Source organism: Coturnix japonica, chromosome 10 (assembly GCF_001577835.2).
Source record: "Coturnix japonica isolate 7356 chromosome 10, Coturnix japonica 2.1, whole genome shotgun sequence".
Taxonomy (NCBI): Eukaryota; Metazoa; Chordata; class Aves; order Galliformes; family Phasianidae; genus Coturnix; species Coturnix japonica.
Window position 1 is genome coordinate 4,140,277 of NC_029525.1, and position 14,582 is coordinate 4,154,858.

General features: G+C 37.4%; 1 protein-coding gene and 1 long non-coding RNA gene across 7 annotated transcripts in view; one reads left to right on the forward strand and one right to left on the reverse strand.

Annotated features, from left to right (window-relative positions):
- The window catches only part of RORA (RAR related orphan receptor A), a 387,110-nt gene that overhangs the window by 360,730 nt on the left and 11,798 nt on the right, over positions 1 to 14,582 (forward strand). For all 4 annotated transcript variants that reach the window (XM_015872508.1, XM_015872511.2, XM_015872510.2 and 1 more), the window contains 7 exons: positions 4,549 to 4,690; positions 6,026 to 6,421; positions 9,100 to 9,221; positions 10,632 to 10,764; positions 11,570 to 11,677; positions 13,145 to 13,255; positions 14,280 to 14,392. In XM_015872508.1, coding sequence (XP_015727994.1) covers positions 4,549 to 4,690; positions 6,026 to 6,421; positions 9,100 to 9,221; positions 10,632 to 10,764; positions 11,570 to 11,677; positions 13,145 to 13,255; positions 14,280 to 14,392 — 1,125 coding nt within the window. The remainder of the gene's footprint in view (positions 1 to 4,548; positions 4,691 to 6,025; positions 6,422 to 9,099; positions 9,222 to 10,631; positions 10,765 to 11,569; positions 11,678 to 13,144; positions 13,256 to 14,279; positions 14,393 to 14,582) is intronic.
- LOC116653922 overlaps positions 1 to 14,582 on the reverse strand; it is a 42,493-nt gene that overhangs the window by 13,618 nt on the left and 14,293 nt on the right. For 2 of the 3 annotated variants that reach the window (XR_004308558.1, XR_004308559.1), the window contains exon 5: positions 4,481 to 4,716. This is a non-coding gene — a long non-coding RNA (uncharacterized LOC116653922). Of the gene's footprint in view, positions 1 to 3,621; positions 3,791 to 4,480; positions 4,717 to 14,582 lie in introns of those variants that run through there. The other variant, XR_004308560.1, reaches the window with a different exon arrangement.

Below are 14,582 nucleotides of genomic sequence, written 5' to 3' on the forward strand. Positions count from 1 at the left end.
CTCCCTTCTCTTCCCTCGCCCCCTGGGTATGAGCAGTAGATACTGTTTGACATGTTATGAAGAATTAGACGGAACTGAAACAGTTGTACAGATCAGTAAATGCATCTTTCTTTAAAATTAGTTCAACTTTTTTAAGAGAGACATCAGCAGCATCTTTGATACTACAAGGAGAAATTGATGTCAGAAAACACTTGAATGTTTCAAAAGCATTTACTTTGAAACAAATATTTTGTCAGTGAACTGTCTTCAAAGTTGAAGATGCAGTTTACTTGCTTTGACTGTCAGCAGTGATGGTTCATGCTCAAATGACCCCCAATTGTATTAGTATGACACCTCTATTTAAACGCCTGCAGTTGATCTCAGAACCATCCATGCAGGGCTCTGCTGTGCATTTCTTTTCTTTTCAAAGCTTTATAACTCCTAGCTTCTGTCTCCTGTGTTTTCTTAGACATCAAGTGGTGGTGTTCATTGCAAACACAGGATCATCCCTATTTGTTAGTTCAGGAAACGATACTTGGCGTCATTTCCCATCTTGCATTTCTTTTTTCCATTTGGACATTTGCTGTGTGCAGCAGTTGATGTTTCATTACTGTCACGGTGTTGTGGTAAACATGTGCCTCTAATTCGTGCTATTGAGATGTTTTAATTTTTTGCCTAACCAATTGCAAGTAAAACATCTCAGAAAATTCATTATCTGCATTACCAAAAGGGCTCATAAGCTTTCTATAACCTCATAAGCAAAATCCATTTCCTATATTTGATATGTAGGTAAAACTGAACATTTTCCTCTATTCTCAGTGGTGCTGTAACTTCGATAGCAAATACTTTCTTGACAGTTCCTTTAAAAATATTTTCATGGTATTCTTTTCCCCCGTAACTAAAAGCGTGTTTGTTGTCACGAAAGGGTTAAAATCCACTCTGAATATTTACATTTCTTATATTTGGAAGTATATTTTTCTGACGCTTCTTTGAAGAAAATTGGATGTAGTTGGCAATAGAAAAACGCAAAAGAACGAACCCTCCCAACTAATTGTTAATTGCTCAGAATATTGCAAAACTTAATGATACGTGGAAGACTTTAAGTATTAGCCATAAATCATGGGATTATGAATAAGTCTTTTTTGTCACGGGCTTGCTTACAGTCATTCCAAAACGTCTGCCATTAGAATGCAGCAAGGCAGCTGTCAGCTGTTTTCTTGTAATTAAACAGCCAATGAGCAGCTAATTAAGACATATGTGTATACAGAAATGGAAGTGGGTATTTTAATGAACTGTAGGAATCAATTCATTAAATGAAAATTTGTCAAAAGACCAAACATGAGATCAGCATTTCAACCCATGCTGCACCGGAGAAGGGAGTCTGTGTGGTGAGATTTGTGACATCAGAGAATCACAGCAGGATTTTTCCCCTTGGAAGCATGAAGCTTAGACACAGACGTCTGTAGTACAGTGCCATTGAACAGTAAAGCTACTGGAACTATTAATAGACTGTGAAGACTGCTATTTACATTTCAAAGTTCTTTTTTAACAAGTTGTTATTCAAACTGACTTGCAGATGAAAAGTTCTTGTGCCCTTTTTTTTTCCGAACTTGATTTTTTGGCAGCATATGAAAAACCATATATTGTTTTGTATATAAATAGGAGCCTGAAATGCAGAGATGGCTTGTAATCTGCTCTTCACTTCTTCTGGCACTGTGTTAATACAGCAACATAAAAGGGGAGATGGGCAAAGCTCAATGACGCCTCATCAAAATCAGCTGCCTCTTTATCCTGACATCAGAAGGCGGCAGGGCTCCACACACTCACAAACACTCTGATACCAGACCTTGGCTCAGCCCATGCCATCAGTCAGAGCGGTGTAACATGGCGACAGCTTTTAGTGGAGGGACAGTTTTGTTGGTTTGTTTGATCAAGAAGGGTCTGATCTGCCTGTGGCCCATTATGCAATCGGATGAATGTCAGATGATGGTTGTTATGAACATGCATGCAATTAAGAGTATGTGGCTTGGGCTGGTTTGCATAATGATTGAATGTATACACGTGTACCACACATGCATACACCTCCTCCTTCCTGATGGAAAAATTATAGCCAGCCCTGTGCCTCTGGCAAGGGGAAAATAGCACAACATAGTACAGTGTTTCTCCTTCTCCTAATAGAAGAAAAGGAAGCAACTAGTAGGGAAACTGTATTTACTCACTAAAGGCACCTGTAAGAAGGGGCTTCACCACATACCTTCAGAATGATATGAGATACCAAGGACCACCAAAAGGTTAGAAAGATCACAGGTAAATGTCAACAACATTAAAAAAAAAAAAAAAAAAAAAGTTTTCTGATTAAAAGACTTGATTTGAATGAAGTTTAACCGTATTGTTACTGCTATCCCAAATCTCACAATATTTCTGAGCTCTAGAAGAGTTCAGATTCACTTCTAAGATTTGAGGCAAAGTTTTTTCTGCTTTAGGTACTGCTGATGTTTCCAGCATGCCCATGTAATATTGCATGGTTTGTCTTTAAAAGCACTTTTCTACATCTGTGATTTGTAAAGTGCAAGAGCTTTTAAAGGCCAGAATTTCAGGCAGTTCTGCTCTACTGAAAACTTAGCTTCGAGCTGTAACTTAGCTGATATATTGTATACTAAAATGTATTGAGCAGCTACGTCTCTAGGGAACATCTGGAAGAAGCAAAGAGCTCAGTATTTTCTCCATTATAATACTAAAAATAATCCTCAGTTTGACAGCAGTATTCTTAATAGAGAGAAATAGGCCTAATGGGCAATACAGACACAGTGCAGGTCCCAGTTAAAAGAAAATGGAGAGATCGTTGAGGTTATTGGGCCAGTTTCAGTTTAGATATTGATAAAGCTGACTTACAGGATCTCAGTGGTGGCGGATAATGTAATACAGTCACTCATCAATGAGCACATCATTCAGGGCAACTGATGAAGTGTTGAGAGAACCGAGTATCTTAAGGGACTGATAATGCAGAGATGTAGAACCTTGATCAGTAAATCATCACTCACGCTGATACCTAATCCTGTTTTTCCAGTGAATCGCATTGTTCTTGCATGTACTGGAGTGACAGGCTCCACTAAGGATGCAATCAGATCTGGAAATTAAGCTGTCTACTTATCTAAGACCTGGTTCGTCCAGGGGGATCCGTTGTTGTGCTGGAGTGATGCCTAGAAATTTCCTTGGTGTTTTAGGTTTTCTTTAAGGTGAAAAGCACTCAGAGCTCAGTATGTGCAGCGCTTTCAGTCTAAGTGACTTCTACCACCTCACTATTGACAAACATTAGTTGAAGATCAGTCAGATAGAAACCAAGACCAGAATAAATGGTCAGTTTCCTCATTTTTATTTTAAACTTCACCTTTCACCATTAAAGCTTAACTGGTGAAGATTTTTTTCCTTTCAAAATGTGGAGCATATGGCTTTAACTCAATATTTTGTCATTCTCCTGTCTGCAGGGAACTTGCTAGGTAGCCTCTTACTTGTCATGCAGAAGCCCTTGTTTATTTCACCAAGTGTCTAAACAGAGTGTACATGTGCTGAGGGACTCCAGAATATGGTCTTTGAATAAACAGAAGATTGGTAAAAGTCCAACTTTAATTAAAGGGTGCCTGGTCTTTCTGAGGAGGTATTTTCTTTGCAGCGGTGTTAATTAATCCATTATGTGGCAACATAAAACTAAAATACTGTGCTCACTGATCTCAGATGCCTCTTTAGAATGACTACATCTTCTCAGAATCCTTGTGAAGTAGGCATTACACACACCAGCTTATGTTTGGGCAGTCTGTGGCAAAAAAGATGAAATGAACTTCAAAACAAGCAGCTGGCACAGTGATTAATAATCTGCGCATTCTGGTGGAGAGAACTGAGTTGTATCTACTGCTCAGCGTTCCAGAGTTATTTTTTCTCTGGGGAAGGGTTTTCCATTCTAGTTGACTCAAAAGGAAAACAAGTATATAGAACTTGTTTCAGCTTCCCCCTTATCCTCTTAGAAATCTAAACCCTGCACGGAGTTGAATGAAAACTCAGTTGTCAGCATCGAACTATTCAAAACAAAACATTAAAAAAATATATTCTTCATAGAAGGAACTGTATCATTTAGTGTATTTTTCAACACATACATACACTGGTGAGGCTGAACATCAGAGCCTGCTACTGTCATCTCCAAGAGCAGAAAAGGGGATCAAATCGAACTAACTAGCTGTTGAATCCTACCTGTTTTGGATATCCATGCTGATCAAGAAATGATAAGGAAACCTAGGTTTATAATTATCTCATTTGGAAATAATCAGCGTGCCATGCATCACATGGAATCTATACAAATCAGTGAAGAAATATGCATGTCACAATGCCATTTCGTTAATTGTTTCCTACTGTTTACTGTTTTTTTGTTGTTTACAGGGAAAAAAAACCCTCTTAACTCCCTTTAGTGACTATAGTGCACTTGAACTTCACTTTCAGTTAGGTACGGTACCTCTCAGAGTTTTTATTCTCTCCATTAGTTAACAGCTTCTTGACTTGTATTTTGCAATGCAATCGCAGGGCTTTTTCAGAAGGAGTCAGCAAAGCAATGCTACGTACTCCTGTCCTCGTCAGAAGAACTGTTTGATTGACCGAACCAGTAGAAACCGCTGCCAGCACTGTCGATTACAGAAATGCCTTGCTGTGGGGATGTCTCGAGATGGTAAGCTCTGCTGAACCCCAGTTTAACTGCAAAAAGTAAAATAATACTGAGTACACTGTGCATTCACCTGAAATAACAAAGGATTTAAAAGTTACTGCACAGCAAGCTGATTACTGAGATCAGAGTGATTTTTGTGTTCAGTATTTCAATAAATTAGGGGACATAGGAAGTTCCTGTTCAGTTGGTTTTCAGCTCCTCTGTTGCAGTTCACAGGTAAGTTCTTTGTCTTTGGTCACTTGTAGATGCAGTTTCTATTCTAATGTTAATACTTCCTCTCTGTATTCATTCCGATTTGTGGCGTCCTGTAGCTGCAGGTAACATTGCTTTATTGATAGGGACCAGAACTGTTTTACAATATACACAGAAGTTAAATGTGTGTAAAAAGAATAATGGAAAAAATACAAAGAGAAAATGAGTGAAGTGTTTTTCCAAGCCCATGTTGTGGGCCATGTTTTGTCAAAGTTCCAGGGCTTTAAATATTGAGCTCAAAATTAAACTGAGTGTAATGATGAAAATCCACTTATCAGTAAAATGGAAGCAAACATAACTGACATTAGAAGTGGATCTGCAGCTGATATTAGTGCACCTCCTCCAAAGATGTAATGGAGTTGCCATCAATTAACCAATTTGAAGGTTTAATACAAGTGTTTTCACTTGTATTTGACAGCAGTGTTGCATGTTGTATGCATACATGTGCGTTACTCTACACACACAAGGCCCAAGTAAGGAGATAAGTGTTCAGATTGTATTTACTTTTTAAAGTACATTGTCTTATTTTTTTTATTGGGCTTGAAACCAAAAACCTGAAATGGTACTGCCTAGTTCTGATAATGACTCGTTCCTCAGGTATGTTTGCTTTTCTGTAAAAGGATATAAGGTGGTAGCCATCTTCCTAAACTATGAGGCTTTTACAGCTGACACTGGCCCCAGAAGTCATGTAATGTATTCTTAGGAAGTGTTAAGAATTGTGAATATGCAGCTGGTAGTAATTGAACAGTTCATCTCTCCACTTTTCTAGGTGAGATTTGAATGCTCAAGAGATGCACGGTCGATACAGTGGATATAAAAGAAAATCTTCTAGGCACAGAAGTGGAAAGCTAATGAATTAAGCTAAAACAGTAACTTCTAACAGTCATCTTCAATAGCATGCTAAGTACACAAAAAGAGTATGTGATGCTGCTATGTTACCTGTAATTGACAGGAAGGATTCATAGGTCTACCCATTTTGCTGATTCACATTTTATACCGTGCCTTTCAGTGTAGTATTAAAGACCCAAGACACATAAAAATCACTGCTGAGTAATAGAAATGAAACGTTTTGTTTTTGTATTTCAGCTGTGAAGTTTGGTCGAATGTCAAAAAAGCAGAGGGACAGCCTGTATGCAGAGGTGCAGAAACATCGAATGCAGCAGCAGCAGCGAGATCATCAGCAGCAGCCAGGAGAGGCAGAACCACTAACACCAACGTACAATATCACCACCAATGGGTTAACAGAGCTACATGACGACCTCAGTAATTACATTGATGGGCATACCCCTGAAGGTAGCAAAGCAGACTCTGCAGTTAGCAGCTTCTACTTAGACATACAACCTTCTCCAGATCAGTCGGGTCTTGATATTAATGGAATCAAACCAGAACCAATATGTGACTACACACCAGCATCGGGCTTCTTCCCTTATTGTTCTTTTACAAATGGGGAGACCTCTCCAACTGTGTCCATGGCAGAATTAGGTAATGAGAGAGAAAAACTTCCATTGTAATTGTCTTGATAGTACCCATTAAAAAATAAAATGACACATTTAGCCAGGTGATAGCGAGAATGCTGCTTCAGGACAGCTGTGAGCATGTATGGGCATTCTTCTGTGAAGTGCACAATACCCTAATTAGTTGTGGTGCATGGTTGAACACAGTACAGAAGTGGACTAAAAGCCACATAAGCTTGTCGTTGATCAGATCTAGTAGTATTGTTTTTGTTTTCAATTCATGTAATAGCATGTTCTGTATACTTCTTAACAAGATAATTGGTTGTGCTGAGGAAATGGAGTATTTCTTTATTTGAAGATTTATATATATATTTTTTAACATTTAATCTTCTTTTTTATTAGCTCAATTCTCTGTTTCCTAACAAAAAGTTATATGGACTATTTTTTTTTCTGCTCTTTACCTGTACCTGGGGAATGTGGAACCAAAACATCAGTCTAATCTGAGGGCAGTTCACCATTCTAGTGGCTGAACAGAATCTGGCTCCAGACTTGAGAAAAAATTTCAATGTAGCATGTTTTGACAGTTTCCCTAAGATCCGTATATTAACCGCATTAATTAGCACATTTTCCTTTAAACTTTCCCCTCAGTGATTATAGGAAGGCTGAATTCCATTACTATGACTTGTTAGCATCTGGGTCTTATGTTAGAGAGCCGTGTGTCAAGTGGTTATAAGCAAAATGAAGCAAGACGTTACAGAAATGACTTTAAGATTCTGGTACTTATACATGCAATCAGGAGTTTAAAACATTTATTTTGTTTGTTTAATGGCATTTTTTTCTACATGTTTCAATATGAAAATGACCTAAAAATTGAAAAAATTATCTACTTCAAGATAATCTGTCACTTTTGTTGTCGGTTTTAATTAGAGGCAAGTATTTGGTGAGAAATTCTGCTTGTTTTAGTTTATGTTCTTCTGAGAAATTTTGCAGAGAGAAAGGGACAATATTTTTCATGTCCTTATGTTGTAGAGTGCAGTTCTCTGCAATATTATGTGTTGTGACAGCCAAAACATTGCATCTCACTTGAGTTCAAACACCTCCAGTAACAGATGAAGTAAAAGCAAAAAGAAAAAAACTAAGATAAACACTATTCTTACAGCTTTGTCTCAGTCAAGTGATTGTTAATGTTCTCATGGGAATTACTAAATGATGAACATTAAAACTACAGAAAAAAAGAAAGGGCTTTTCCTTCTTAGGCCAGGTATTCAGTTTGGAGCACTAGCATAAGATAAGTTTGTCATATTCCTTACCTTTATTTACATAGTGATTGCATGTAAACCCTATGGAACGTGATTTGGTGCCCAGCACTGACATTGCCCAACAACCTCTGAAGAATGTTTGTCTTCTAGACTGATGTTTCAATTTAGGAAGGTGGGGCTGTTCAATGAAAGTATTTAAGTGTATGCTTAAATACAGTCCAGAACTGAGGCTGAGGTTAGTGAATAACATGGTAATATTTCACTTTCTGTATCCTGCAAGGGCATAGGAATAATGCTGTCAGATGCTGACAGTAAGAAAAATAAGTGTTTTAAGTACACACTGGTCAACAAATATTGCACTGAAATACACCAAAGCTCTACACCCATGTTCACGATCACCAGCCTTACTCAGTTCCAACAAGCAGTGGGACACCACCCACTAGATCACGGTGCTCAAAGCTCCATGCAGCCTGGCCTTGAGCACTTCTAGGGACAGGGCATCCGCAGTTTCTTCCCAATATCTGATCTGAACCTATCCTCTTTTAGTTTAAAGCTATTACCCCTTGTCCTGTCACTACACTCCCTGATAGAGTCCCTTATCTACCCATTACTACCACATTATTCTCTGCAGGGCTGATGTTTTGGGACCGCCCCCACTCAGATGCAGGACCTTGCACTTGTGGCTTTAAGCTTTCCTTTTAGCAGCTGGTCTAATCTGCAGAAGTACCAACTGCAGAACGGTGTGAGACAAGTCTACTTGTCATATGCTAAAATATGAGACAAGACAAATACAAAGAGTCAGGGCAGAAAAGTGGAAGACTTTTAAGACTGAATACTATTTCATAGCATAATTCTTAGCCCAGGTTTCAAAGCTGACTTTATTTTACTAAAAGCAGCAAGACCTCTTACTGAATTGACAGGAGTTTGAATGATTTCACAGAGTTTTGCCTTTATCTCTCAAGCTTTTTGATCTTGCAAGCTTTCTTTGGCACCTGCTGCCTTGTAGGAAGTAAGTTTGTCCCAAATACAGTATTCTTTATTCAAAAATAAATTCAAGTCCACCTAAATATCTTAAAAATTAGTGAAAGGATTCTGCTTTGTGTAACTTAAAATATCAGAGCTGCATTGTGAGTGTAAGCAATGTGTGTGTGTGTGTGTGTGTGTACAGAGTGCCCTCTAATGGCTGCATTGGGCCCATGAGGAGCTAGGCAAGGTATGTTAACATCCAGAATTCTGTTTTGTTTACTGCAGCGTTAGCAGTTTGCATTGATTTATTTTTAAGGGAAAAAAAAAAAAAAAATCCAAGGAGATATTAAATTAAAGCATTTCTTTTAACAGCTAAGCTTTCCTGCAGCTCCCAGTTGTAACTGGAATATGTTCATCTTCTCATGTCTGAAGGTATAGCTTTGCATTTTTAATGTGTGCAACTTTCTGGTCTTTCCTTTAGAACATCTTGCACAGAATATTTCCAAGTCTCACATGGAAACTTGCCAGTACTTGAGAGAGGAGCTACAGCAGATAACATGGCAGACTTTTCTGCAGGAAGAAATCGAGAACTATCAGAACAAGGTATAAAAGCATGCCAAACTCTGGCATGCTTTTTTAAAGCATGGTTTTTCCATAACACACTGAAAAAATCACTTTTTCACTGCTTTCTGTTCAGTATCAGGAACGTACATTTTTGTGTGTTTTCAAAACAAAAATGAAACAAAAAAACCTGCTAGAATCAAGATGAGCAAGGTGGTTGCAATGTGGTTTGTGATTTTGAATTTATGATTTTAACCATAAACACAGGGAAATGTAAAGCTCTGGAAATACATTTGTCTGTAATTGATAAAATGGGATATAAAACTAGAGAATTTTTTTTCTCGCCAACATGGCATGCTATTTACTATTGTTACACTGTAATCTCCCTAATCATTCCCACATTCCCCCCCAACAACAAACTAGTTCAAAGCACCAGGTTATAACTGTAGAGTCCTTTACAGCTGACCTGTGAAATACTGATCAATACCAGGACATGCATCGGTCTTACTTTGTTTCCATTCCTATCTGGTAATTGAAAACCTGAATAGGAGCCAGTCAAAAAGCCATTGGCTTGTTTGACACTTTATAATTTTGCATGGTATATTTAGTTTTGAGATTATAAACTCAGAACTCGGATTTCCTGCCTTTGGTGCCTGGTTGTATCCCTGATTCATTCTACAGCTGTCACAGTATTTCAGTTTCACCTGTAGAACAGCAGCAAAGTGCTGCCATGCCTCCAGTAGGTATTACAAGATTTATTCAATGCTTGCATTTCCATTATGCCTTCCATCTACACACTACTGCCAAGTGGCTACTTCTGGAAAGCTATCTTGAGAAGCACTATTAAAGCACACTTCTGAATATATTTTTTTTTCATTTCCACAATAAAAAACCCCACAAACCTTTAAGAATATTTTTTACACTTGTTAAATGCTCATTCTGAATTATTATTAACATCTGAGAAGAACACTAATTGCATGCCTTCTTTGTTATTAACAAGATGATCTTCATATATGTATACTTTATATGTATCCTTATGAAGACCAGCTTGTTAGATAATTTACATTTAGTACAAAAAAAAAGAGAAGTTGATAGGAAAAATGTGATTATGCACTGCTAGCATAAGTTGGTATTTGCTTTTGATGCAGTAAGTCCAATTACCACTGAAATCACCAGCATCACTATACCTAGATATTTTTGACTTTTGAAATTAAAATACTGCAACCTGGATCTCACTGCCATCACTGAAGAAGTTTTATGTGCTTGCATTTTCACTCGTCCCCATGAGGCTTTGTCTTTGAGGTTAACGCCCCTTTTCTTACAAGCAGACTATAGCCAGAGCTGCTAGAGAGAACTTGCTCTGCCTAGGTTTTGAGCTCAGTCTTTATTTTATGAAATGGGCTATCCAAACTTTAATTAGTAACTTTTCAATTTTTCTTCTCTCTCAAACAGCAAAGGGAGGTAATGTGGCAATTATGCGCAGTCAAAATAACAGAAGCTATACAGTATGTAGTGGAATTTGCCAAACGCATTGATGGCTTTATGGAACTGTGTCAAAATGATCAAATTGTGCTTTTAAAAGCAGGTATGTGAGTGAATTTTAAGGTCTACTTCTATTAGTTTTGACTGAGGAAAGTGCTACCTATATAGTGTGATTATGTATATATATATATATATATATATATATATATATATATAAGTATATATATACATATGTTGTACTATGATAATTTAAAATAATACAAGAAAAAAAACCTTCTTTGTCTTTGGTTGAAGTAATATGCTTTCTTAGTTACTGTGGATGCAACAAGTTCCATCTAGTGGAAGATGTCCTTGCTTGCGGCAGGGAGGCTGGAGCTTGATGATCTTTATGATCCCTTCCACCTGAAACCATTCTATGGTGCTATAATGAGTTCAAGTCTGCGTATGAAGTTCTCATTGTGAACTACAGAAGCAATTAAGTGTGAAAAGATGAATATTTTTTTTATTTGACCTATTAGTAGTGAATAATATATCTCAAGTTTAAAGTCCAGATTGTTCTACACGAGGTGCTGTACAAGTAATGCAGTTTACAGATATTGAACAAAGCTGTCAAAGCTTCATGAGTACAGATCTAAATGAACTGCTTTGACTTCAGAGACTTCATTACTCTAATAAAAATATTTATTAGCATTAACTAAGTTAATTTAGCAAAAACTTGTAAATGAGTTTATGGGAAATAATTTAATTATAAATTTAATTAAAAATCAAATTATTCTTTGTTACGCCATGGAAAACTACTGCCCTAGTCAGTCCATGCTGAAGGCAGAGCACTAGATAATTTTTATCTCGGTTCTTGCAACTGAAGTCTCTCCACTTAAATAGTCAAACATACATTGTTTCTGTTTTAGGGTCTTTAGAGGTTGTGTTCATCAGAATGTGCCGTGCCTTTGACTCCCAGAACAACACAGTCTACTTTGATGGCAAGTATGCTAGCCCAGAGGTTTTCAAGTCCTTAGGTAAGGAAATACCAAGTATTGCATTTTAAAACCACACAAAGAAACAATGAGGTAGAAAAGCATGAGGACAGCTGCCTTGAAAAAAATAGAGACTGTAGTATTCAAATTTAAAAACAGTTGAAAAGTTCAAACTGCTTATTTTGTAAGTAATTGTGCCAGATCTGTTTGAGGCCAGGCTGATTTCAGGAGTTGGAGCAGCTTAACTCCTTGTAGTGCAGGACTACTGGTATCAAAATCCAGCACTTTCCTTACTTGTATCAGGGTAGAGCAGTTCGGAGGCGCTTGTAAACAACTAAAGCCCAGATGTCTTAACTCGTGTAAAGCTTGATGTATCCAGGTGAAAAGGAAGGGAAACTTTAAATTTAATTTCAGATATACTGACTTTACTGTTTTTAAGATGTTAAGTGTCTTACAGTATGCAAAATCTAGTTATTTGCAGGTTAAATACTGAAATACTCTTTTTATTTTTTATTTTTTTTTAAATTAAACCATAGTTTACATTTTTATTTCTTCTTGTCTTTATACTTTTGCTAATTTTAAAAGGAGGTATTTAACTGGGTAAAGATTTGGGACGTAAGCCATTCTGGAGGGCAGTGAAAAATGACAGTAACAATATGGCAATGAAGAAAGCCATACAATTGCGAAGTATTCTCTGCCTTTTTAAAACACTGCAAGGTATTAGAGTAGAAAGAGAATTAAAGTAGAATTGTTTCTGAGTAGAAACAATTCAGATAATGCAGATATCAGGTACGGGCTTCTATCTGCTACTAGTTCCAATGGAGCCTAACTTTCAGCTGCTACTGAGTACACTCAAAAATTTAAGCTAAGCTGGGGGATGAGATCTGCAGAGGAGAGCCCTATTCCAACAGAGGTTGCAGTCCCTTTCAAAACAAGGTGCAGCTTTTATGTACTGCATAACAGCATGTGTAACAGCAGCAGTAACCTGACTTACACCTGTGTGAGCAAGAGAATGGATGAAAGGAGGCACGATTCTTTTTCTGCATGAAAAACTTTCAGACCTTTGCTTCTCCTTTCGCTCCTGCATGTACCTTGTATGCCTCTTCCCCCTCCCTCTTCTATGTACTCAGTATTTGTAAAATCAACATTTCTCAAGTATACATTTCAAACATCCAGTCCACGGTGACATGAGAAGCTTTCACGTAGAAAGGCAACAAAACCAGAACAATGTTGAGCTTGAAAATGGCTTGGTTTTTATCTGCATTTACCCCAAAAGCACAGAAAAGATGCAATGCACAAAACCTTCAAAGTACTGGTTACCAGGATGTGATAGCTGGGGACTTGTGGGAATGGGGTGAAGTTCAAGCATAACTGATATCTCTTGTTCCCAAGGGGGAAAAGCATTTACCTATTAAGTATTTTACATCAATTTTTCAACTAAATCAGCTGCTGTGTGACTTTGAAGTAATTCTAAACAGTTTGGCATGAGCTGTACTTTCTTTTTGGCAGGTTGTGAAGACTTCATTAGTTTTGTGTTTGAATTTGGAAAAAGTTTATGTTCTATGCACCTGACAGAAGATGAGATAGCTTTGTTTTCTGCATTTGTTTTAATGTCAGCAGGTAAGAGAGAACATATTTATTCTAGGTTTCTATGACAGAGTTCACTTTTATTTTAATGTATTTTTAAATAGTACTGCTATCATACAGTGTGAAGTGTCGACATCTTTTTGGTCCAGTGCCAGCTCAGATCTGTTAAGCAGGGTTGCTGTTTTAGTGTGGAACAAATGTACTGAGGTGGTTGCATACCATGGTAGATCAGGTATCTGTCACCTCTGTCAAACCAGGTACCGGGAATTATGGTTGCAGACATACAAGAGTCAGCCTGGGTCTGCTATACCCATAAATAAATTTCATCTCAAACAGATTCACACAGTACTTCAGGTACTGGGAAGGCTTATCAGGTTGGATGAAACAAGATATTAGTGCAGAAATTCAGTTTGTGTCTAACATAATACCCAAGGAAAAATACAGTTTTAAACCATCATAGGAATGAATGCTGGAGGAGTCTGTTAGGAACAGGGAGCTTTACTACATCATAAATAGATCCTCATGCTGTTTGCCATGCTGGAAATATGTTTGCCTTGTCTCTTAGTATCTAAGCCACAGAATGTCTTAGTACTGCCCAGACATAGTACCTAATACTTCTTTTCTGCTAGAAGTTTATGAGCACTTTTTTAATAGCTGAATATTTGCTTCTGATTTTTCTGTAATGCCACTGTAGGTCTTAGTAAAAAGATTCACTCCAACTACTTGTTCATTATGTGATCTATTCATTTCTCACTAAAAGGGGGCTAGCTTCATTTTGTAAATATCCTACATTTTAAAGAACTTACTGGCAAATAATTAATCAATCTTATTCAGATAATGCTGCAGTCTCCTTATTGAGGGCTTTATAAAAGTAATTTTAAATGCAAGTAATAAATGTGTTCCAAAAGCTATTAATTTTGAAACTCATTTCCTATGTAAAACTGTTGAAGTGGAAGGAAGGTTGCAAATAGGAACAATGAATTGGTAACAGACTATTTCCTGATGCACTGTGACTGATGTACACACTACTAGAGGTGTTAACTCCATTTGTATTTAGATCGTTCATGGCTTCAGGAGAAGGTAAAAATCGAAAAACTCCAGCAGAAGATCCAGCTGGCACTTCAGCATGTCCTACAGAAGAACCACCGAGAAGATGGAATTCTAACAAAGGTACACATCATATTGTGCCATGTCGTGTGACTGTGAAAGCACACTTTCTTGTGAACAGTGTAAATGCTTCTGTGCAATATTTGTTTTAATTTATAAACCCAGAATCCTTTGTTCACAATCAAGGTAATTAGCTGAAACCATTTGCTAAAAATGAGAAAGGGAGAAAGAATGATGTACAAGGAATATGGCT